Source organism: Chlorocebus sabaeus, chromosome 26 (assembly GCF_047675955.1).
Source record: "Chlorocebus sabaeus isolate Y175 chromosome 26, mChlSab1.0.hap1, whole genome shotgun sequence".
Taxonomy (NCBI): Eukaryota; Metazoa; Chordata; class Mammalia; order Primates; family Cercopithecidae; genus Chlorocebus; species Chlorocebus sabaeus.
This window is the reverse complement of record NC_132929.1, coordinates 21,138,274-21,163,132: the sequence shown is the minus strand read 5'-3', so window position 1 is coordinate 21,163,132 and position 24,859 is coordinate 21,138,274. Positions and strand designations below refer to the sequence as shown.

At 45.5% G+C, this 24,859-nt stretch overlaps 1 protein-coding gene and 1 non-coding gene across 2 annotated transcripts; one reads left to right on the top strand and one right to left on the bottom strand.

Moving 5' to 3' along the window:
- The first annotated feature begins 2,366 nt into the window (after nucleotides 1-2,366).
- On the top strand, nucleotides 2,367-2,428 carry LOC119628178 (U7 small nuclear RNA). The gene has a single exon (XR_005244484.1). It is a non-coding gene; the product is annotated as a U7 small nuclear RNA (small nuclear RNA).
- Nucleotides 2,429-14,155: 11,727 nt separating this feature from the next.
- C26H15orf48 (chromosome 26 C15orf48 homolog) lies at nucleotides 14,156-17,116 on the bottom strand. The gene is made up of 5 exons (XM_008016756.3): nucleotides 16,950-17,116; nucleotides 16,773-16,835; nucleotides 16,521-16,606; nucleotides 15,449-15,509; nucleotides 14,156-14,640 (listed from the first exon to the last, which is right to left on the bottom strand). Exons 2-5 carry the CDS (start codon nucleotides 16,806-16,808, stop codon nucleotides 14,572-14,574), a joined length of 252 nt encoding a protein of 83 aa, XP_008014947.1. The 5' UTR covers nucleotides 16,809-16,835; nucleotides 16,950-17,116; the 3' UTR covers nucleotides 14,156-14,571.
- Between the last annotated feature and the right edge of the window lie 7,743 nt (nucleotides 17,117-24,859).

Below are 24,859 nucleotides of genomic sequence, written 5' to 3'. Positions count from 1 at the left end.
TTGAACGGACATTCATTTAATTTCTATTATTGCGTAGAGGATCCACCTGCCTACTACGAAAGTTGCTCCTGTGGGCCAGGCGCGGCGGGTGACATCTGTAATCCCAGCACTTTGGGAGGCAGAGATGGGCAGAGACTGCTTGAGGCCAGGAGTTCAAGACCAGCTTGGGCAACATAGTGATACCTCATCTCTACTATAAATTTTTAAAAATTATCTGGGTGTGGTGGCACCTACCTGTAGTCCCAGCTACCCAGGAGGCTGAGGCAGGAGCATTGCCTGAGCCCAGGAGTTTGAAACTGCAGTGAACTAGGATCTCACCACTGCACTCAAGCCTGGGAGACAGAGTGAGATAGTGTCTCAAAAAAATGGAGGGAAGGAAGGGATGGAGGGGAAGGAGGGGAAGGAAGGGAAGGAAGGGAAGGAAGAGAAGGAGGGGAAGGAAGGAAAGGAAGGGAAGGATGGGAAGGAAGAGAAGGAGGGGAAGGAAGGGAAGGAAGGGAAGGAAGAGAAGGAGGGGAAGGAAGGGAAGGAAGGGAAGGATGGGAAGGAAGAGAAGGAGGGGAAGGAAGGAAAGGAAGGGAAGGAAGGGAAGGAAGAGAAGGAGGGGAAGGAAGGGAAGGAAGGGAAGGATGGGAAGGAAGAGAAGGAGGGGAAGGAAGGAAAGGAAGGGAAGGATGGGAAGGAAGAGAAGGAGGGGAAGGAAGGGAAGGATGGGAAGGAAGAGAAGGAGGGGAAGGAAGGAAAGGAAGGGAAGGATGGGAAGGAAGAGAAGGAGGGGAAGGAAGGGAAGGAAGGGAAGGAAGAGAAGGAGGGGAAGGAAGGAAAGGAAGGGAAGGGTGGGAAGGATGGGAAGGAAGGGAAGGATGGGAAGGAAGAGAAGGAGGGGAAGGAAGGGAAGGAAGGGAAGGAAGAGAAGGAGGGGAAGGAAGGGAAGGAAGGGAAGGGTGGGAAGGATGGGAAGGAAGAGAAGGAGGGGAAGGAAGGGAAGGAAGGGAAGGAAGAGAAGGAGGGGAAGGAAGGGAAGGAAGGGAAGGGTGGGAAGGAAGAGAAGGAGGGGAAGGAAGGGAAGGAAGGGAAGGATGGGAAGGAAGAGAAGGAGGGGAAGGAAGGGAAGGAAGGGAAGGAAGAGAAGGAGGGGAAGGAAGGGAAGGAAGGGAAGGGTGGGAAGGAAGAGAAGGAGGGGAAGGAAGGGAAGGAAGGGAAGGATGGGAAGGAAGAGAAGGAAGAGAAGGAGGGGAAGGAAGGGAAGGAAGGGAAGGATGGGAAGGAAGGGAAGGAAGAGAAGGAGGGGAAGGAAGGGAAGGAGGGGAAGGAAGGGAAGGAAGGGAAGGAAGAGAAGGAAGAGAAGGAGGGGAAGGAAGGGAAGGAAGGGAAGGATGGGAAGGAAGAGAAGGAAGAGAAGGAGGGGAAGGAAGGGAAGGAAGGGAAGGATGGGAAGGAAGGGAAGGAAGAGAAGGAGGGGAAGGAAGGGAAGGAGGGGAAGGAAGGGAAGGAAGGGAAGGAAGAGAAGGAAGAGAAGGAGGGGAAGGAAGGGAAGGAAGGGAAGGATGGGAAGGAAGAGAAGGAAGAGAAGGAGGGGAAGGAAGGGAAGGAAGAGAAGGAGGGGAAGGAAGGGAAGGAAGGGAAGGATGGGAAGGAAGAGAAGGAGGGGAAGGAAGGGAAGGATGGGAAGGAAGAGAAGGAAGAGAAGGAGGGGAAGGAAGGGAAGGATGGGAAGGATGGGAAGGAAGAGAAGGAAGAGAAGGAGGGGAAGGAAGGGAAGGAAGGGAAGGAAGAGAAGGAGGGGAAGGAAGGAAATGAAGGGAAGGATGGGAAGGAAGAGAAGGAGGGGAAGAAAGGGAAGGAAGGGAAGGATGGGAAGGAAGAGAAGGAAGAGAAGGAGGGGAAGGAAGGGAAGGAAGGGAAGGATGGGAAGGAAGAGAAGGAGGGGAAGGAAGGGAAGGATGGGAAGGAAGAGAAGGAAGAGAAGGAAGAGAAGGAAGGGAAGGATGGGAAGGATGGGAAGGAAGAGAAGGAGGGGAAGGAAGGGAAGGATGGGAAGGAAGGGAAGGAAGGAAGGTAGGTCTCTCTGGAATGTGGTCCCTACTAGATGGTAGGTGGGTGGATCCATGTGCAAGCCTTCACCTCAGGGATGCCTCCCTGAAGCCCAGGCAGGCCTCTTGCCTACGCTTCCACAGTCCTGTGACCCTTTCCTTCAGTCACCTTCTCATAGCTGTCATTTTATGTGCATTTGGGAAACTGATTAGTCTATTTCTTCCCCCACAAGACTGTAACCCCATGAGGACCTATTGTTTTGCTCACCATTGGATCACATATCACCTGGTGTGTGCCTGGCAGACAGTAGGCACTCATTTAAATATTTGTTGAAGTGTTACAGCTCTTTTAGAATTTGTCTAGCAGGCTTTCTGGTTTTTGCTGGAAAGCCCCCCTCCCCCAAGAAAAGTAATTAAAAAATGAAACGAAATAAATACATACATAAATATTTGTTGAATAAATGAATACTTAAAAATCTCATGAGTAAATATGCCAGAGCTTAACTGTGGTATGTATCTTTGCAAAAGGATTTGTCACTGGGTTTAATCAGAAACGTTTAAGGAACACGTACCATGTGCCATGTTCTCTGAAGCATGGGGTAGGGGGGCAGCATACAAAAGTGAGAAGACAAGGTCTCTGCCCTTAAAAACACAGGCTGGTGGTGAGAGCCACGCATCTGCTGTGGCTGCTCTTGGGTCTTGCCCTGTTCTCCCTGTAAAGGAAGCTTCGGGGCAAGTGAAGCTGTTTACCCATGGTCATGGCAGGATGCAGCCATCTGGGACATCCTAGCCCCCAAGATCAGAACAAGTGTGGCCAGCCTAAGCCATAGTCTCCCACGGTTAGATGGCCAGTGATTTAGAACTAGAGAAGCGGGAAGTTTGGGCACTGGGAAGGATCTCGGAGATGCGCTAATGCTTAGCTTCATCCTGGACCCCCAGGTGCAAATCCCGGCTCTGCTGATTACAGGGCCCTGGCAGCCAGGCAAAGCACCCGCCTCTCAGCATTCACTGAAAAAGCCTCAAGGGCTGTGGGAGGATTCAAAGGTGCCTGGCACACGGTAAGCCCTGACACACGTTAGCTGGTGAGTGATTTCCCCAAGGTCCTGCAGATCGAGAGGAAAACCCCCATCTCCTGACCTCGCAGCCCTCAAAGCCATGCTCATAAAGCTTTTGGTGTAAGTATTCCCATCAAGAGGAAGATGTTTCGTTTTTTATGCAAAGCAGCTTCAACTGAAACTGACCTCACCATGGGCGTCTGAGTTTGTTTTTGGAGAGGAGGGACGGAATGAGCCAACTCTCCAGGAACGGCGGGGACACACCCAGGTTGCCCAATCCCTCAGGGCAGTGGAGCCAAGTGCCTCCCAGGTCCCTTTCTGGGCTGGAGGGCCCTGTGGGGATGCCTTCCTCAGTGCCAGCTCCTCCACAGCCCTGGGTCTGCAGGGGACAAACCCAGACAGAACCTTCCCCAGGATCAGCACAGGGTGAGGTTATCACAGGCAGGCCTGGAGTGACCCTCGGGACCAGCAAGAAAAGCCACATAGGCCACACTGTCTCTCACCACCCAGGACAGGGCAACGACTGTTCCCACTCATGCTTTGCCTCTGAAGCTCCCCTCACTGCTTTTCAGGGCTCCTGGCTCATAATAGTAATCCCGCCAGCCCTGGACGCATGCTGTCCCGCCTCGGCTTCCTTCTGGTTTTCTGCACAGTTCTTTCTCCAGATTGCCTCCCTTTCTGTCTCTACTCCCTCCATAAATTGGGGTGCCCGGTGCCCCTGTGATGGCCTCTCAGCCCTTTCTTTCCTCCAGTTGTGTACCTCTGGCTGGAACTGTCTGCTACTTCACCTCTTGGGGGACAGTCTGACCCACCCAGTAAACCTTTTCAAGCCAGGGCCTGGTGGGGTGAGAAGGAGGCTGTACCCTGCAATTCCTCCAAGATCTAATCTCACACCATCTGGTCCTGCTCTGTTTCCCACTGATCCAACTGTTCTTCCTTTAGGGATAGAGAAGGCTTCAACACAAATGCCTCCTGACACCATGGTTTGTAACATAAACTCTGTGCTTGGTTTTCTAAGCTTTGGCCTCCAAAGAAAAACCCTTTCTCAACATACTGCATACAACACATGCCTACTGGTTTTCAGACCATGCGGTCAACTATGGCTTTTGAAGCCTCTACACTGAAACTTTTTTGTTCTAGGCCAGAGCTGCTCAGTCACCTGTGTATAATAACCTGAGGACGTTATATGCTGAAACAGATTTCTGGGCCTCATCCCCAGAGACTGAGATGGAGATTCAGTAGATGTGGGCTGTGGTCCCAGAATTTGCTTCCCTCTCAGGTAATGCTGATGCTGCCGGTCCACCATCTCCACCTGGAACAGGACTGTCCTCAGAACCTCAGCCCTTACCCCAAAGTAAGGAATGCTCCCAGCTTAAAGGGGAGAAGAGGAATGAAGGAAAAGATGCAGGCAAGAAATATCTCACTTAAAACATTTCCAAATACTGACCAACTCCACAGGCTTACCCTTGCAAGTAATGAGTTCTTTGCAAAGCAAGATTCTGAGAAGTAAGGAAATTTGCCCAGGTCACACAGCTTTTGACTGGCAGAGGCTGGATCCAGCTGCTAACCTGTCTGCTTTGTCCTGGCCCACTGAGTCATTGAATTCATGTGAGATTGATTGTCACTGGCAGAACCATCACTAGACTCTTCTGGCACGGCTGGTGAGAACTGTCATCTCTGCTATGCACACAGTGTTCGCAAATGCACATGCAGCTATCTCTACACCTGATACATCCCACTGCTCCCCAGGTTAGGGTGCTGGGGTTAGTGTGTCTGAACAGTGGCCGGAGCAGCCTAGCTGGAAGAGGCATTGCCGCCCTTGGGTCTTCCATGCCTGGCTTGATCCTTCTCTCCAGACAGCATGACCAGGACTGATAGGTCCGGAGTGTCCTAGAATATTACTGACTGTGTGAGAATTCTCAAGCACCAAATATTATAAGGAGTAGAAAGCTAAACCAAGGGTTTAGCACTTTCTCAAAGTGCGGTCACAAACAGGTGTGGTGGCTCACGCCTGTAATCCCAGCACTTTAGGAGGCTGAGGCTGGAGCGTAGATTGAGACCCAGAGTTCAAGACCAGCCTGGGCAACATAGTGACACCCCCATCTCTAAAAACTATTTTAAAACAGTTAGCTGGGTATGGTGGTGCGTGCCTGTTGTGCCAGCTACTCAGGAGGCTGAGGTGGGAGGATCACTTGAGCCCAGGAGTTCGAGGCTGCAGTGAGCTCTGATCAGGCCACTGTACTTCAGCCTGGCTGACAGAGCAAGGCCCTGTCTCAAAAAAAAAAAAAAAAAAAAAAAAAAAAAAATCAAAGAATTTAAAAAAATAAATAAAAATGTGTGGTCCCCAGACCAGGAGCATCAGCTTCACCTGGGAACTTGTTCGAAACGCAAACACTTGGATTCCAGCCCCGACCACTGAAGCAACAACTTTGGAGTTAGGGCCCAGCAGCCCACATCTTAACATGCCTTCCAGGATTCTGACGCACAGCTAAGGTTTGAGGACTGCCGTTCTCTGGAGAGAGTTAGTCAGATCCCTAGTATGGCTGGGGAGGCTTTGATTTGGTGGCATGGAGGGTTCCCTGCTCTCTGGGTTAGCTCTGACATTCACCCGTGGAGGAGGAGTTTGTGGAGCACATGGTGATAATCTAGCTGTGAGGTCAGCTGCACACTCCCGCCTGCCTCGCTTGCAGCCTTGCCCTGGAGAGGATTTATTGCCAGGATAGTCTTGTTGCTGTGGTAACTCTTGCATTCAGGCCAGGCCCTTCCTCGGTGGGGGATAAATTTACATCACTTAGACACTAGGTAAACTCAATGTCCTTCTCCGTTCCCCAGAGCCCAGGGAAGCCTATTTATTGTCACTGCAGTGGAAGGCCAAACCACCACCCCGGCCCAACTGGCCTTGGTGTCTTTTCTTTTCTTTTCTCTTCTCTTTCTTTTCTTCTCTCCTCTCCTCTCCTCTCCTCTCCCCTCCCCTCCCCCTTCCCCCCCCTCTTTCTCTCCCCTTCCTTCCTTCCTTCCTTCCTTCCTTCCTTCCTTCTTTCCTTCCTTCCCTCCCTCCCTCCCTCCCTCCTTCCTTCCTTCCTTCCTTCCCAGTTTTGCTCTTGTTGCCCAGGCTGGAGTGCAGTGGCATGATCTCGGCTCACTGCAGGCTCCGCCTCCCAGGTTCGAGCGATTCTCCTGCCTCAGCCTCTGAGTAGCTGGGATTACAGGTGCATGCCACCACGCCCGGCTAATTTTTTGTATTTTTAATAGAGATGGGGGTTTCATCATGTTGGCCAGGCTGATCTTGAACTCCTGACCTCAGGTGATCCACCCACCTCAGCCTCCCAAAGTGTTGGGATTACAGGTGTGAGCCACCATGCCCGGCCGGTATATTTCTTACAATGTTCACGAACTCCCACTTTTCTGTTTTAGGGAAAAAGTAAATTGAATGTTATATATGGGGTCGATGTGGAGGAAAAGCTAAATATTAAATTTGAATTCAAGTAAACATGGACACAAACAATGATCACCAATTCCTGGAATAGGTTGTGTGAGTCTCTTGAGGTGTCATCCAGCACTGTTCGGAGAAATCTCTATTTCAATCTACTCCTATACGCTAGTTATTGAAAAACAATAGACGATAGCAAAACAAGTTCACCTTTTTGTGTTCCTTGAGCTCAGTCATTAAGGGCCCTCATGACTGGGCCTCATGCCAAACAACTAGTTACAAAAAGAACTAGGGTTCCAGACCGCGCTGCAGCTTCGTGAGACGTCTCCTCGTCTGTGCACCGACAAGTGGCCGACTCTGGAGCCCAGGCTGTTGCTTCCCAGTCTGGTGGTGAATCCTCTATAGTCTGGTGAGTGTAAGTATCTTTTCCCTTCTTCCCTTCCCATTGCAATTTGCGTATTATATCAATCTGCTTAGTATCTGTCTATTATTATATCATTTGCTTATTATATCTGCATTGCCATTTACATGAGATAAAGGTTGTTTACCCTTAAAGGTATTGTGTGTATGTCTTTTCTTCTCCCTTCGCGCGTTTCCCACACAGAACAGTCGGGTACTTTATATGGTATTAAAAAATTATGCTAGCCTCTGTTATTTCTGGATGTGACACAGCAAGTACATGTGGGGCAAATGTGTGTGTGTGTGTGTGTAGGAGACATAATTCACATAAAATTCATCCTTTTAAAGCGTACATTTTGGTGGCTTTTAATTTTAAAAGTAAATGGTACCACAGGAGAACTTTCTGGAGTGATAGAAATGTTCCACAGCTAGTTTTGCATGACTATTCCATGGGGCCATACAATTATCAAAATTCTTCCTTAAACTGAACAACTGAGGCCTGTTCATTTTATTGTATCTAAACTACATCTCAATTTAAAATAGTAATTTTTAAATTATTAAATTAAAATGCTGTTTTAACTCAAATTTAATGTAATTAAACATTTTTTAATTAAATACTTTTTAAATAATAATTTTAAAAGCAAATGGCACTACTTTTTAAAAAATCTGGCACAAATAAAATGTGGGAAACATACAGTGGTTGACTCAATGAAATAGTCTCCAAATTAACAAGCAAACAATATTGTATTTTTAGTAGAGACGGGATTTCACCATGTTGGCCAGGCTGGTCTCGAACTCCTGACCTCAGGTGATCTGCCGGCCCCGGCCTCCCAAAGTGCTGGGATTACAGGCATGAGCCACCATGCCCAGCCACTGGCCTTATTTTTAAAAATAGTATGCCCACCCTCCAAATAAGCAATAGCCTATTATACATGTAATATATGTAATAGAATGTCTTATTATATATTCACCAGGTGAATGAGCAAGTTGGTTTTAACATGTCTGCAAGAATTATAACATTTGGGATTTTCCTTCATTTTATTCTAATTCTCGTCAAGCTAAGTAGTGTACAAACAGGCAAATGATATAGTAAAACATGACTAAGACAAAAAACAAAAACAGCCTTAGTTTCTACAGAGAAATGATGTAATTATCTGAGGCAATTTTCTAAGCATGGGAAAAAGACATTTTAAGGGCCAATCATACTAGAAAAACGAATTCCATTCCGAGAAAGAAAATAAACTTTTATCTGAGGAATGCTTTAGTTATCAGGCCCAGAGAGGCATTGAAATGTGACAGAGTGTGACAGCAGTCACATCCTTGAGCTAAGTGACTACTTCTTGAAGGCATTTGCTATGTGGGCTCTAGACTAATGCCAAGCAGCCATAAAATGCCATACACTGGACACCATCATGCATACCCTGTAGTTCAATAATGTACAGTGAATCATTAATCAGTGTTATTTCTATAAACCAATGAGCACTCCTGTCAAACAACTTTGTCAGTCCACCTTGTGTTCCCTTTTGCCCTTAAAAACCTGCTTGCAGCAAACCCTAGCGGGAGCACTCTGCAAAACAACTAGGAAGTGTGTCCCGGGCTGCAGTTCTCAACCTCGGCCCCAATAAACTCTCTCTGTTAATTTCGCCTCGGTGTCCTTCTTTAGGTGGAAAATTCTTACGGCTATCTTAGGTGCATGCACTCAACTCCATTTCCTTATTCAAACCACAGACCATTACTTTTGAATGTGAGAATATATGTAATTACTAAAATATGCACATTTATTTTTTGAGACAATAGTCTCGCTTTGTCACCCAGGTTGGAGTGCAGCAGTGCAATCTTGGCTCACTGCAACCTCCACCTCCTGGGTTCAAGCAATTCTTAGTGTCCCGAGCAGCTGGGATTACAGGTAAGCGCCAACACGCCCAGCTAGTTTTTTGTATTTTTAGTAGAGACGGGGTTTTCCTGTGTTGGCCAGGCGCGTCTCAAATTCCTGGGCTCCAGTGATCCGCCCACTTGGGCCTCCCACAGTGCTGGGACTACTGATTGTGAGCCACTGTGCTGGGCCTTATTCTAAGGAGATATGTATGTTTTTGTTATGTCTTTTCTGGTTGTGAGATCATCTATATGTGTTATGTGTGCAGGGGTTCTTATTTTAAGCTAGGTATCTGTATAGGTGAGAGTGAATATGGGATGCATTTATCTACAGCTGTGTGTGCACTGTCTCTAAAAGGTATGTAACCGGGGCATTGTGAACCAAAGGTGGGCCAGGAGTCACCGGGTATGCATAGATTTCAAACAGACCTGGGTATGCATGGATTTGAAACAGGCAATGCTCCGAGTCATGGAATGTAATCATAAACACATACGGCAGTTTTATAGTGATAATCTCCTTTTTTTCAGACAGGGTCTTGCTTCGTCACCCAAGTGGGAGTACAGTGGTGCAATCTCGGCTCACTGCAACCTCCACCTCTTGGGTTCAAGCAATCCTCCCACTTCGGCATTCCGAATAGCACCACTGGCTAATTTTTGTATTTTTTGTAGAGACGGGGTTTCACATGTTGTCCAGGCTGGTCTCGAACTCATGAGCTCAAGCAATCTGCCTGTCTCAGCCTCCCAAGTTGCTGTTATTATAGGGATAATCTTTATTTATTTTTTTATTTTTATTTTTTTAAGGAAGAAGGGAATACTTACTGAACAGCTAGTCCATGTTAAGCACCATTTTAGGAACTTTATAGCTATTATCTCCTGTAAGTAAGTAATCAGTACTACTAACCTAAACAAGTATGAACTGGCCCCGGTTTGTTTTTTTTTTTGAGACAGAGTCTCGCTTTGTTGCCCAGCTTAGAGTGCAGTGGCACGATCTCAGCTCACTGCAACCTCTGCCTCCCAGGTTCAAGCAGTTTTCTTGCCTCAGCCTCCTGAGTAGCTGGGATTACAGGCACGCACCACCACACAGGGCTAATTTTTGTATTTTTAGTAGAGACGAGGTTTCACCAAGTTGGTCAGGCTGGTCTCAAACTCCTGATCTCAAGTGACCCAGCCTCAGCCTTCCAAAGTGCTGGGATTACAGGCGTGAGCCACCATGCCTGGCCTGAACTGGCCCAGTTTTTGTTTTGTTTTGTTTTGTTTTTTGAGATGGAGTCTCGCTCTGTCGCAGGCTGGAGTGCAGTGGTGCGACCTCGGCTCACTGCAACCTCCACCTCCCAGTTTCAAGCAATTCCCCTGCGTCAGCCTCCTGAGTAGCTGGGACTACATGCGTGCACCACCACGCGTGGCTAATTTTTTTTGTTATTGTTATTTTAGTACAGACGGGGTTTCACCATGTTGGCCAGGATGGTCCCGATCTCCTGACCTCGTGATCTGCCCCCCTCGGCCTCCCAAAGTACTGGGATTACAGGCATGAGCCACAGCGCCCAGCCCCACTGGCGCAGTTTTATAGTTGAGGAACCTGAGGCTTTTCCAAAACAATGCAGTAAGTGGTAGAGCAGCCTGATTTCTGAGCCTGTAATTTCTTTCTCTACTACGAAGTCTCAACTAAAATGTAAAATAATTTCTTCAAGAAAATGAAAAATGATAAGCTCTCACTCCAGTTTCTAGTGATATGGAATGTGATGTTAACTTTTTTGCTCGGAAAGCATCATATTTGATTTGTATGTAGAAGAGAATTCCAGATGTTTGCTTAAAGCTCAACACCACAAAACTGAAAGGATTCTGGGCTTTGGTTTCATTGCAAACAGCAGCAAGCTCCTGACTGGGAAGAGCATTTCCTCCTCTCTGGGCTCCTCCACACCACATCTCTCCTCAATCCCCATGATAGATGGGTCCTCTTTCTCTGCCTGCCTCTTACAGTCTTCATTTCAATCTTCATTTCACTCTAGAAGCCCTCCGTAGGCCAACTCATCCACGCCGCGGTTTTACCCCTCTTTCACCTGTTTCCAGGGGTAGCACCTAGATGGCGCTCCGGGCTCTTCAGCGAACGATTCCAAAGCCTAACTCATTTTCTTCTTTATCGACTCCTCCCCACTTTCCACTTTTTTCTCCTGCATTTCTTTTTTATTATTATTTATTTAATTTTGAGACGGAATCTCACTCTGTTGCCCAGGCTGGAGGGCAATGGCGTGATCTTGGCTCCTGCAACCTCCACCTCCCGGGTTGAAGCGATTCTCCTGTCTCAGCCTCCCGAGTAGCTGGGATTACAGGCGTGCACCACCAGTCCCGGCTAATTTTTGTATTTTTAGTAGAGATGGGGTTTCACCATATTGGTCAGGCTGGTCTCGAACTCTCGACCTCAGGTGATCTGCCCGCCTCAGCCTCCCAAAGTGCTGGGATTACAGGCATGAGCCACCACGCCCGGCTCTCCTGCATTTCTGTGTTGACTTTCTTAGGGATGATAATGGTATTCTAGTCAGCTAGAAAGTCGTTTATCTTAGGCAGTGAGTACATGCTTAAATTTTTAGGGACAAAAGCCTTATATCTGTAACTTGTTCTTTTTTTTTTTTTTTTTTTTTTTGAGACAGGATCTTACTTGCGTTGCCCAGGCTGGAGTGCAGTAGCGCAAGATCAAGGCTCACTGCAGCCTTGACCTCCCAGGCTCAGGCAATCCTCCCACCTCAGCCTCCCAAATAGCTGGGACCACAGGTGTGCACCACCACCTCTGGCTCATTTTTGCATTTTTAGGGGAGATGGGGTTTCACCATGTTGCCCACACTGGTCTCAGACTCCTGGACTCAAGCCATCTGCCCGGCTTAGCCTCCCAAAGTGTTGGGATTATAGGCATGAGCCACTGCACCTGGCCTCAACGAGTTCATTTTTGAAAAGCATACATATACAGGGAGATACAGCAAATGTGGCAAACTGTTAATTGATAAGAAGTATGAGGATCCATCTTTCAACTTCTCTGCATATTTGAAAAATTTCAAAATAAAATATTTGAGGGAAATGCTAAGAACACAACAAAACCCAAATCTTTTGAAATTTAAGCATCAACATTGCTTTTGACCTCTCTCCCTCCCAAACCTGCAGAAGAGTACCTCCCATTGCCATGTTCGCGCCACCACATTTCAATCAGGTTTGTGTTTTAAAGTTGAAAGCCACAGTCATCCTTCGAAAAACACTCTATACTTTGCTCTCTTAGTTGACCAACTATCACTAGGCTGTAAATTTTTATTTGTGCGAATGATATTACATTCGACTTTAGAAGCTTAAGCAAATAAAAATGTGCTTCCCAATTGCTGCGTGTAATTCCTTGAGATCGACTGTCAGAGCCTTTCATGAGATGACTTGAGGTGATAAGGAAGCAACAGAAGTTGGCAGCAGTCTTGCTTTAATCCTCTCAGAGTTGCCAAGTTCCTGGCAAGACCTAGTTATTTTTTTATTGCTGTGAAGGTAACACTGGAGCCCCCAAAATGATACCCCAAATGAAGGCCGCAGAAGAAAAGTTTCTCTGCCCTCTTGTCTGTTGCCCCTGATTCTCCCCCAGGTGAGCCATAGAAACCAGAATTCCTCTTCTCCAAGGCAGGTCATAGAAGGCAGAATCCGTTTTCCTGAAAACCAGCCATAAAACCTAAAGACACTGCTCTTAAATCTCCCCCACCTTTCTGTGTAACAGCTGGCCATAAAGAAATTAAGACACTCATTCCAGAGGGATCCTACCCCCACACCTGGCAGGGGTAATGCTGCAGACAGACCTTGGTGAGCTTCCCCATGAAGTCTATTCTAATAGCATTCGGACCATGCCCTTTTTGTCCATATTTCTACATGTCCAATCATATTTCTACATTGACTTTTCATTGAACATAAGCATAAAAATGAATAGTTTTCCCTATTATCTTTGGGTCTTCATTCCAAAGGCTACCATGTCAAGTAAAACTGTAAGTTTGTTATGCTTTTCCTTGTTAACCTGTCTTTTGTTATAGGGGTGTCAGCCATGATCTAATGGAGAGGAAAGGGATCACTCCTTTCCTCAAGTGATCAGGCGGGTGGATCACTTGAGGTCAGGAGTTCAAGACCAGCCTGGCCAACATGGCAAAACCCTGCCTCTACTAAAAATACAAAAATTAGCCAGGTGTGGTGGTGGTACATGCCTGTAATCCCAGCTACTGGGGAGGCTGAGGCATGAGAATTGCTTGAGCCCAGGAGGTAGAGGTTGTGAGATGGTGCCACTGCACTCCAGCCTGTCTAGTCAGGGTGACACAGCAAGACCCTGTCTCAAAAAAAAAAAAAAAAGAAAAAAGAAAAAAAGTTAATGAACTTAGGTACCTACTTAGGAGAACCGAAAATATATGGCCACACAAAAATTTGTATATGGCTGTTCATAGCAGCATTATTCATAATAGCCAAAAAGTAGAAACAACCCAAATGTTCGTCAGCTTACCAATGGATAAGCAAAAATGGCATATCCTTACATTGGAACAGTACTATCAGAAAAAGTAATGCAACACTGAATATAGACATGGTACAACATGAATGACTCTTAAAAACACTATACCAAGTTAAAGGAGCCAAACCCAAAGGTCACAGATTACATGATTCCATTTACATGAGATGTCCAGAATGGGCAAATCCATAGAGATGGTTTATTAGTATTTCCCTGGGGCTGGGAGCAGAGGGATTAGGACTAGGGAAATGACTGCTAATGGTACAGAGCTCTTTCTGGGGTGAGGAAAATGTTCTAGAATTAGATGGAGATGGTTGCACAACTTTGTGAATATGCTAAAAACCACTGAATTGTGCAATTTAAATGGGTGAATACTATGGCATGTGAATTATATCTCCATTTTAAAAAGAAGTTAATGAAAAGTAACTTTCTTATTTCATTTTTAAGGACAGTCAGGGGAGCCCAGGGGCATGTTGGATATGAGTGTATCTCTAGCCTTCAAGTTACCATTGGCCAGAGGGAAGAGTGGCCCCAAACTCTGAAGGGTGCTGGCAAGGTTCCCCATCTTCCCCTCCCCAGCCCCCACAGGAACATCACAGTATGACTTGGCATCTTTAGGGCAGATCTCAGTATGCCTTGCACTCCAGCCCACCTCCAGAATCCCAGCACTTCCTCCAAGATCAATCCTCCTGTGAGTCTCCAACCTCATCCCCACTTCATTTTCCTCATTGTACTTACCATCTTTTATTCGTATCCCACCAAATTTTGGCTTTGTTAGCTATACTGCAAACAGTAGGTGCTCAATAAACTACTAGTGAATGAATGAACTTGAGGAAAAAAAAGCTTATGCAGAAATCTGTACTGGATGTTATTTAAAAGATGAAATTTAATGGTTCAAATGTATTTTTCTCCCATAAAAACATTTTCTCTTCCATTTAAATATATATCTAATCTTTGAGAAATCTTGCACAAATGGCATTTTATGACAGATAATCTAATTTACAAAGCTTTATAAATTTTTAAGAAAAACATTCTTAGATCATAAACAAAAATTTCAATATGCAACATTCAAATTTACAAGAAAATAAGCACAAACTTTTAGACAATGCAGTTATTGCTGTGCTCCTTTAATTCCTTATCTGGAGCCCAAAAAATGCAGACAAACCCTAAAAATGCAGCAGAAGCACTTCCGCACACTGGTGTCCAGAATCTAGTTTGTGCGGAAATGTTTCCACTAGATTTATAGAGTACTCTTTGGAAGAAAGAGGCGAGGGCTGGTCATTTGGTCGCCCTTCGGACCTTTTGCAGGTCTTCAATGGGCTTCCATTGTTGGTTGATTGTTATAAGCTGAAGGGAAAAAAGGAAAAAAAAATTGTGTTAAAAATTTGACTTTCATTTGCATGTCCCTCTTTGGGATTTGTCCACACTCTCCTTTAGAAGAAGCATCACCATTGTGTTTGTACCTACCTCTTTCCATCTCTAAAACATGCACAAAATAGTAACGTGAGATTTTTTCTATCAGCCCATCTTTTTAAAAAGCCCTTGGGTTCCTAAGTGTTATGCAATCAGAGGGAAAGATCAAACATATGTGCCCTACTTTCACTTAGCAGTATCCAGATTTTTTAAAGACAGAGTCTTGCTGTGTTGCCCAGGCTGGAGTGGAGTGGCACAACTGCAACTCACTGCAGCCTCTGCCTCCCAGGTTCAAGCCATTCTCGTGCCTCAGCCTCTCCAGGAGCTGGGTTTACAGCGTGCCACTATGCCCAGCTGATTTTCATATTTTTAGTAAAGATGGGGTTTCACCATGTTGGCCAAGCTGGTCTTGAACTCCTGACTTCAAGTGATCCACCTGCCTGGGCCTCCCAAAGTGTTGGCACTACAGGTGTGAGACACCGTGCCTGGCCAGTATGCAGATTTTAAAGTTTGCCATGTATTATGTGAGCCATAAGTTCCAAAAGTGTATGTGCTCCTCATAAGCGGATGGACAATGCTCCTGGCCTAGAGGAGGCTCTTAAAATTTCCTCATTTTAATTACTCGATGAAGGCACAATTGATCTAAGTTACACAATAAGAGTAAGGTACTAAATCTATTTTGCTGACAAAGGTGCTAAGGTTTGGGCAAAATGGAAATCATTTGTTTTTAATTTAACAGTACCTTTTGCGGTATAGTAGGATCCACGGTTTCCCAAGGTTCTGGATTTCTTTTTCGATCAAGGCTAAAATTAATAGAAAGCCAATTAAACATTAAAATATGTGGATTTAAACCAACACTGATACTGGGTCTATAAACGTGCTAGGGACAAAACCAATCTCATACTTAGGCATTTGTCTACTAATGATCAGGAACCATCAGTAGTAACTAAAATTGATGGAAAATTCTCTAAGGGAGTTTGAAGGTGTGGCTCAAATATTAAGCATCAATTCCTCTAAAGGGTAGGAGGTACTCTGTATTCTCTTGATGGGGCTACATTGCGGAAAGATCCCACAAACCGAATAACCATGGGAGCGAAACTGCCAAGCCAAGGACATGCAATAATGTTCTTATCTCAGTTTGTGGGAGGGGCATGTTGAACTCTGCAGGTGGTGAACTCCAGGGCTGTAGGCCCTTCTGCCGGCGGTTAGAGGACTGCCCTCTCCAGCCCTGCACCAGCCTCCATCAGTTTCAAGTTTATCTTTTCCTCATATTCCAGGATACATGTTTTTGTTTTTTACTTTCTTCTACCCAAAGTTGAGATTAGGTTCATCCTAGACAACTGAATCTATCAATTCTACCACATTAGTAAAAATCTAATAAGCTAAATTTTAAAATTTTAATTAAAATGATTGCTTTATTGTATATATATATCTCCCAAAACCACTAAAGAACTTTAAATTTCAAAACTTAAAAAAAAAAAGCAGCTTTACTTCACTGCCGGAGAGTGGAGGAGGGCCAATGGGTAAAAGAATAAACACAAGAAATAAACTAATTTGATTAATATCATGGGTTTTTAAATATTTTGTCTTTCTTTTTTCTTTTTTAAATTTTTTTCTAATTTTCATTTTCTGACCCATTGGTAGACAGTATCATGAGTTTTCCGATAAAAGATGTTTTTTAACCCTGACTCCCAGTTCACAACTTAGCATTCTTATGCATGGGAAAAAAATAGGAAACTTCTATCGTACATTTCATAAACTAAAGGTCAACCAAACACTGCCAAAAACGTTTTTATAAATTGAGACCTACTTACATCACATCGGTTTTCCAAAGAGAATACACAGCAAAAGACGAGGCTCCACCCGCCGCCACACTCACGAACAGCACCAAGGGAATGAGCTAACAGATAACAGGTGGAGGGGACACATTCGGACATTTCAATATGAAACGTTTGAAACAGCAAAACAGCTATATTTATCTTACACTTTCTTCAAAATCTGTGCCATCTTTTCATCTTTAAAAATTAAAACTTCAGTCAAGATTTTCACTTGTTTTAAAAACTTACTTCCTTCCTTTTCATCAGGAGTTGGAAAAAGCTCATGATGACTTCAGCGAAGAATTGCCAAATCTAGAAATTAACAATCCAAAGTACGGATCACCTGGTGGGCGCCAAACCGTCCACTGCGCTCCGCAAGCCAACCGCGGGCCGGAGCGTCCGCGTCTCCGCAGATGGGAGACTCACCTGGACGTGGGGCGGTGCGCACGGACGATGGTAACGCCCGGAACCCAACGGGCCGGCGGCCTCCCCACCTTATATATAGCAACCACAACCGCCCCGGGTGGGCCGGGCCAGCGCGCTCTGGTCACGCGCGTGGGGCGGGGAGCGCGCGGGAGCTGACTCGCTTTCCCTGTTGGGCACGCGGCTCCCGGGCGCCCCCTGCAGGACATTGTGCGGCTGACGTGAAGCGGCCGAACGCGGGCGCTGGCGCCCCCTGCCGCTCGCCGCGGTCTTCCTTACCTGCCGACCCCGGTAGCTCTTGGCCACCCCTGGCGCTTGTGAGGAGTTTGAAGGTTTGGGGAGTAGGAGCTGGAACCCCTAAGAGGGGAGAGCTGATAGCCAAGACCTGAGGGAAAACCAACCCTTCTAAAAGGGGATCCGGGCCCGGCGCGGTGGCTCAGGACTGTAATCCCAACATTTTGGGAGGCTGAGGCAGGAGGATCACGTGAGTCCAGCCTGGCCAACATGACGAAACCTCTTCTCTACTTAAAAAAAAAAAAAAAAAAAAAAGAATTAGCGGGCGTGCTGGTGCATGCCTGTAGTCCCAGCTACTGAGGAGGGTAAGGCAGGAGAATCGCTTGAGTCTAGGCCTTTGAGGTTGCAGTGAGCCAAGATTGCACCACCGTATTCCAGCCTGGGCAACAGAGCCAGACCCTGTATTCAATAAAATACAATAAAACAAAATATTTAAATAAGCAAATAAACAAACAATAAAAGGGGGTCCGGAAAAATGAGCCGCAGACCCGAGGGTCCCAGGAGAGGCTCCCCGGTGCAGGCGAGTAAATTAGAATTAATCCAATCACATTAAAAGCTCCAAAATGTGGTGCTGTGCACATATGGAGATCATTAAAATTAAATTGTAAAGTTTATTTCAGAATAACTCCCAGGGAGTCCTGACTTTTTCCACCAAACAACAACAACAACAACAACAACAACAAAATAAAACAAAAACCCTAGGTGGAGGGAAAACGAACAAAAGAATCAGATGGGGAGGTTGTCAGGAGAAGCTCTTTCTGCAAACGACCCTGCCAGCTGGCTTCGTCCTTGGGTTCCCTCCTAACTCTCCCCTAAGCCAGCAGCCTCACCTTGCAGTTTGTCGTGTGGCTGCAATGATAACAATTTCACAGAAGCAGGGGCTGTGTGTGCGCCAGACACTGAGCCACATTCCCCTCGGCATTTTTGCAAGGTGGGTGCAAAGTCTTATTAAGACTGAGAGGGGCTCTGGTCACGTCACTGGTAAGTGGCGGCGATGCCATCAGAACGCAGGTCTGTCTGGTGCCTAACCCCATGGTTCTGTCTGCACCCCTCTCGTAAATACTGCAATAAGTAAAGGACCGGTGATTTCAAAACAAATAGTTTGAAGTTCAAGCTGTAAGGTAAAGTTAAAGGGCAACATCTTAACCTTCCCTGAAATTGGCTAGACCCTGCTCTGTTTCAACCCCATTTTCATTCTCAGCCTGGGTTTTGCAGTCAAATGGACCTGAGTTGAGCCTATCCCTGCTATACTTATTATTAATAGCTGACTTTAAGTAAACTACTTAACCTTCATGAGTTTCAGTTTATATATCTGCAAAATGGGGGCAAACCTAGCGGGGGAGAGAGTTGGAAAAAATGTTAGAATATATGTAAAGCATTCTGCCCTGCTTGTAGTAGGCACTCAACAAAGTTACTATATGCAAAGATTTGTTTTTTTGTTTGTTTGTTTTGTTTTTTTGAGCCAGAATCTCACTCTGTCACCCTGGCTGGAGTGCAGTGGTGTAGTCTCGGCTCACTGCAACCTCTGCTTCCTCGGCTCAAGTGATTCTCATGCCTCAGTCTCGTGGGCATCTGGGAATACAGGCATGTGCCACTACGCCTGGCTAATTTTTGTTTTAGTAGAGACAGGTTTTGCCATGTTGGCCAGGCTAGTTTTGAATTCCTGACCTCAGGTGATCCGCCCCCCTCAGCCTCCTAAAGTGCTGGGATTACAGGTGTGAACCACCACGCCCAGCCTCAAAGATTTGTTTTATGTAAGGCTGATCATAAATGTAGGTTCCCACTCACTTACTCTGGCAAGGGTTCTTACTGTTTAACCCCAGAGCTGTAAATAGAGACATTTGCTGATTGGATGGATCTATGTTATGTACTTCAAAGAAAATTCAACATTAATTCTCCTTGGTTTGTATTACCTAGAATCAGAGAAGCCTTTTAATGCAAGACTTCTAAGGCTACTTCTGTCAGAAGGTTCTACAAAAAAAGTCTCATGTTATTAACAAAGAGAAGTTTTTCTAGGATGGAAGGAGAAGTTTTTCTAGGATGGAAGGATGGAGGGAGAGAGAAAGAGAAACAGGACGAAGAGAGAGAAGAAAGAAATATTACAGTAGTATTTCATGACCCCAAAATTGAAATTAGAATGAGTAGCCATTGCCTATTAATGACCTTAACCACAGAACTGTGCTTGGCCAGTATCATTTCTTTTCAAAATGTAATGCAGTTTTTTGGTAGTCTAGGCATTATTCTGAGGATGGAGGCATAGCAGAATTAAAAAGAGTAGTAAGACAAAAATCACTTACTTCAAGGTGCATGCAATTTGGTGCCCATAGATAACTCTAAAGCAAGGCATGATCTGTTGCCAAGAAAGGTGATTAGTTCTAACTAAGGGGGTCTGAGAAAACTTACCAAAGGTGGGGTATTTATTTGAATATACAAAAAGACAAATCAACTGTAAAAAGACATTTTGGGGGCAAGTGGGAAACTTAAATAGGATCCAGACATTAGATGATATTAAAGGGATATTGTTAAGTTTCTTAGGTGTGATAATGGTATTGCAGTTTTATATATATATATCTCGGCTCACTGCAACCTCTGCCTCCCAGGTTCAAGCGATTCTCCTGCCTCAGCCTCCCGAGTAGCTGAGACTACAGGTGCACACCACCACACCCAGCTAATTTTTGTATTTTTAGTAGAGACGGGGTTTCACTGTGTTGGCCAGGATGGCCTTGATCTCTTGACCTCGTGATCAGCCTGCCTCGGGCTCCCAAAGTGCTGGGATTACAGGTGTAAGCCACTGCGCCTGGGTGGCGGTTATATTTTTTAAATGGCCTCTCCCTTTTTTAGAGTTTATATGTGGAAATATTTAAGGGAGAAATATTATGTTTTCTGGACTTTACTTTAAAATACTTCCACTAGGCCAGGTACGGTGGCTCATGCCTGTAATCTCAGCACTTTGGGAGGCCGAGGTGGGTGGATCACCTAAGGTCAGGAGTTCAAGACCAGCCTGGCCAACATCTCTACTAAAAATACAAAAAATTAGCCGGGTGTGGGTGGGCGCCTGTAATTGCATAATCCCAGCTACTCGGGAGGCTGAGGAAGGAGAACCACTTAAACCTGGGAGGTGGAGGTTGCAGTAGGTCAAGATCACGCCATTGCACTCCAGCCTGGGCAGCAAGAGCAAAACTGCATCTCAAAACAAAAACAAAAACACTTCAACTAAAAAACAAATTATAAATATTTTACAAAATAATTATTTAATGTAGGTGATAGGTATGTGTGGGTTCGTTATACTCTTCTTTTTATGTATGTTTGGAAATGTTTAAAATAAAACATTTTTAAAATTCACAAATTGTAAGTAGTTACAGATATAATTTGTCCATATAACCTTTAAGATCTGCTTATTCCTATTTGCAGCAATAAAAATTAAACCCAGAAAGCGACATTTTTCTTCCTTTTCATAATGCCTGAGTATATCAAGCTTTTGAGAGATCAAAGTCAATATGTAGTTTCCCTGATTCAAGAATTATAACACTGTGCTTTGGGTGACTCATTTATATTTTACTGTTAAAAATATTACGGCAAATGCAGCAATTTTGAATTATTTACTCAATAAATTCTGTTGGCCAGGTGCCGTGGCTCAGGCCTGCAACCCCAGCACTTTGGGAATCAGAGGTGGGAGGATCACTCAAGGCCAGGAATTTGAGACCAGACTGGATAACATAACATAGCTAGACTCTACATTTTTTTTTTTTTTTTGAGACAGAGTTTCACTCTTACTGCCCAGGATGGAGTGCAATGGTGCAATCTCAGCCCACGGCAACCTCCGCCTCCCAGGTTCAAGCAATTCTCTTGCCTCAGCCTCCTGAGTAGCTGGGATCACAGGCACGTGCCACCATGCCCTGCTAATTTTTTGTATTTTTAGTAGAGACAGGGTTTTACTATGTTGGCCAGGCTGGTTTCTAACTCCTGACCTCAGGTGATCCACCTATCTCAGCCTCCCAAAGTGCTGGGATTACAGGCGTGAACCACTGTGCCCAGTCTACAAAAAATTTTAATAATTAGCTGGGTATGGTGGTGTAGGCCTTTAGTCCTAGCTAGTTGGGAGGCTGAGGCGAGAGGATTGCTTGAGCACAGGAGCTTAAGGTTACAGTGAGCCATGGTTGTGCTACTGCACTCCAGCCTGGAGTGAGACAGAGTTTCACTCTTATTGCCCAGGCCGGAGTGCAATGGTGTGATCTTGGCTCACTGCAACCTTCACTTCCCGGGTTCAAGCCATTCTCCTGCCTCAGCCTCTCAAGTAGCTGGGATTAACAAGCATGTGTCACCACATCGGCTTTTTTTTTTGTTTTGTATTTTTAGTAAAGATGGGGTTTCACTATGCTGGCCAGGCTGGTCTCAAACTCCTGACCTCAAGTGATCCGCTCGCCTTGGCCTCCTAAAGTGCTGGGATTACAGACGTGAGCCACCACGCCCAGCCCAAAACCCTGTTTCTTAAACAAACAACAACAAAAAACTGTCGCCAAAACAAATACAGTTGACCCTTGAACAACTTGGGGGTTAGGGGAACTTACACACCCCTGCTCTCCACACAGAAATCTGCATATAACTTTTGACTCCCCCAATATTTAACTACTCATAACCCAGTTTGACCAGAAGCCTTACTGATAACCTAAACAGTTGACTAACACATATTCTGCTTTTTATATAAAGGTCTTACAATAAAGCAAGCAAGAGAAAATAACAATGTTATGAAGAAAATCATAAGGAAAAGAAAATATCGTTCTTTTTTTTTTTGAGACGGAGTCTTGCTCTGTCGCCCGGGCTGGAGTGCAGTGGCAAGATCCCAGCGCCAGTAGCTGGGACTACACGCGCGCACCACCATGGTGGCTAATTTCTTTGTTTTAGTAGAGACAGGGTTTCACCATGTTGGCCAGGATAGTATAGTTCTTTTTTTTTGAGACGGAGTCTTGCTCTGTCACCCAGGCTGGAGTGCAGTGGGACGATGTCAGCTCACTACAACCTCCACCTCCTAAGTTCAAGTGATTCTCCTGCCTCAGCTTCCCGGGTAGCTGGGATTACAGGCATGAGCCACCGTGCCTGGCTGAGAAAATATATTTCTATTCATTTAGCAAAAGTGGGTCATCAGAAAGGTCTCCGTCTCTTCAAATTGAGTAGGCTGAGAAGGAGGAAGAAGAGGAGGGGTTGGTTTGCTACTTCAGTGTGGCAGAGGTGGAAGAAAATTCACATACAAGTGGACCCACGCAAATCCCAGCACTTTGGGAGGCCGAGAGGCGGATCACCTGAGGTCAGGAGTTCGAGACCAGGCTGACCAACATGTTGAAACCCTGTCTCTACTAAAAATATAAAAATTAGCCAGGTGTGGTGACGGGTGCCTGTAATCCCAGTTACTTGGGAGGCTGAGGCAGGAGAATCGTTTGAACCCGGGAGGCGGAGGTTGCAGTGAGCCGAGATCATGCCACTGCACTCCAGCCTGGGTGACAAAGTGAGACTCCGTCTAAAAAGTAATTAATAATAAGTGGACCCAAGGAGTTTAAACCTGTGTTGTTCAAGGGTCAACGGTATGTGACTCAAGAACCTTCAGATTTTCTGCCCTTTTGCCTGAGGTTGTGAAGTCAAGACCCTAGAAAAGAAGTTTGTCATTCAGTTCTTTAGCAATAAGAACACTTCCCACTCCAAAATGTAATGGAATTCATAGCCTCACCACTAGCAACTGGAGAATAGACATGAAATTAGGGTCCTCCCTGCCCCCAAACCCTGTGTACTGGCCAGGGTGCCCAGAAGGCACCACCAGGCCAGTACTGCCTAGGTGACCAGGATGAGAAACAGGCACTTCCCAGCCCTTCAGACCCTGGCAGCCCCCAAAGAAGTCCACTCAGGACACTCACCAGCATCACCTTCTGTGGCTGCCCCAGAGCCCATAATCCCTTGGGGGGTCTTCCCCACCCACCCCCTGTTACCAGCAGCTTGTAGAGCCTTTCTCTAGCTACTACCACCTCGGCTTGCAGGCGCAGGGAGACATGGCTGCTTGATTCCTACCCCAGGAATTTAGATTTTTTTTTTTTTTTTTTAAGATGGAGTCTCGTTCTGTTGCCCCGGCTGGAGTGCAGTGGCGCGATCTTGGCTTACTACAACCTGTGTCTACTGGATTCAAGCAATCCTCTTGCCTCAGTCTCCCAAGTAGCTGGGATTACAGGAACGAGCCATTACCCCTGGCTAATTTTTGTAGAGATAGGGCTTCACCATGTTAGCCAGGGTGGTCTCGAATTCCTGACCAGCCTGAGTCAGGTAAGGTGATCTGCCCGCCTCAGCCTTCCAAAGTGCTGGGATTACAGGCGTAAGCCACCATGCCCGGCCAGGAATTTAGATTTTAATCAGCCCAGCTCGGGCTTTTATGAGAAAAATAGAATATTTCATTATTAAATATTTTTTGTTGAAATTCTTTCTCCCTGTTCCTGATGGTGGATGTGTTCATCCTGACACCTCATCCTTCAGTGGCTACCTTATGACCAGGCGTATAACACTGGATTTGCTGAATTTTGGGGGTTCCAGGGACGTTCTATATTGTTTAAGGTTAGTCAGCCTTAAGCAATAATGTGGCCCAGAAAGCAGTTTGAATTCAGTTTATAGGGAAAACTGTTTACACTTCCCGGTATACCAGAAGACAGGTGTTAGAAGCTGGTGTTTTAATTTTCTCACAGATCAAGAATATAGCTTTTGGAAGTTGCCCAGAGCCATTCCAAAATCAGATTGGAACAGGATCAAAGAAATTCTTGATCTCATTATGTCATCTGTTGAGCATTTCAGTGAGAAGAGACACATAGTCTTTGTGCTCAGGAAGCTTCCAATGTTCTGCTGAGAAGTTACAGAGCTGAGAAGTTACAGAGTCCTCCCTCTACATCTGCAGGGAATTGGTTCCAGGACCCCACTCAGACACCAAAATCCAAGAATACTCAAGTCCCTGATAAAAGATGGTGTAGTATATGCAGGTTGCCTACACACATCCTCCTGGTTATACTTAAAACATCTCTAAATTACTTATAATACCTAATATAATATAAATGCTATGCAAGTAATTGTTACACTGTTGTTTTTTATTTATGATTTTTTAAATTTGTATTTATTTGAGACAGAATCTTGCTTGGTCACCCAGGCCAAAGTGCAGTGGTATGATTTTGGCTTACTGCAACCTCCGCCTCCTGGGTTCAAGCAATTCTCCCACCTGAGCCCAGAGTAGCTGGGATTATAGGCGCACCCCACCATGACCCAGCTAATTTTTTGTATTTTTAGTAGAGATAGGATTTCACCATGGTGACCAGGTTGGTCTTGAACTCTTGACCTCAGGTGATCTGCCCGCCTCGGCCTTCCAAAGTGCTGGGATTATAGGTGTGAGCCACCACACCTGGCCTATTTTTTATTGTTGTATTGTTTTTGTTTTTTCAAGTATTTTCAACCCACACGGTTGGTTGAATCTGCCCATGTGGAACCCACAGATGTGGAGCGTTGACTTTAATTACAATTTAAAAAGACATCTTCAAATCAGCTCAGCCTTGAACAAGCATGGTTGCTAAATTACCAGCCTACTAGAAACTTTCTGGAAAAGA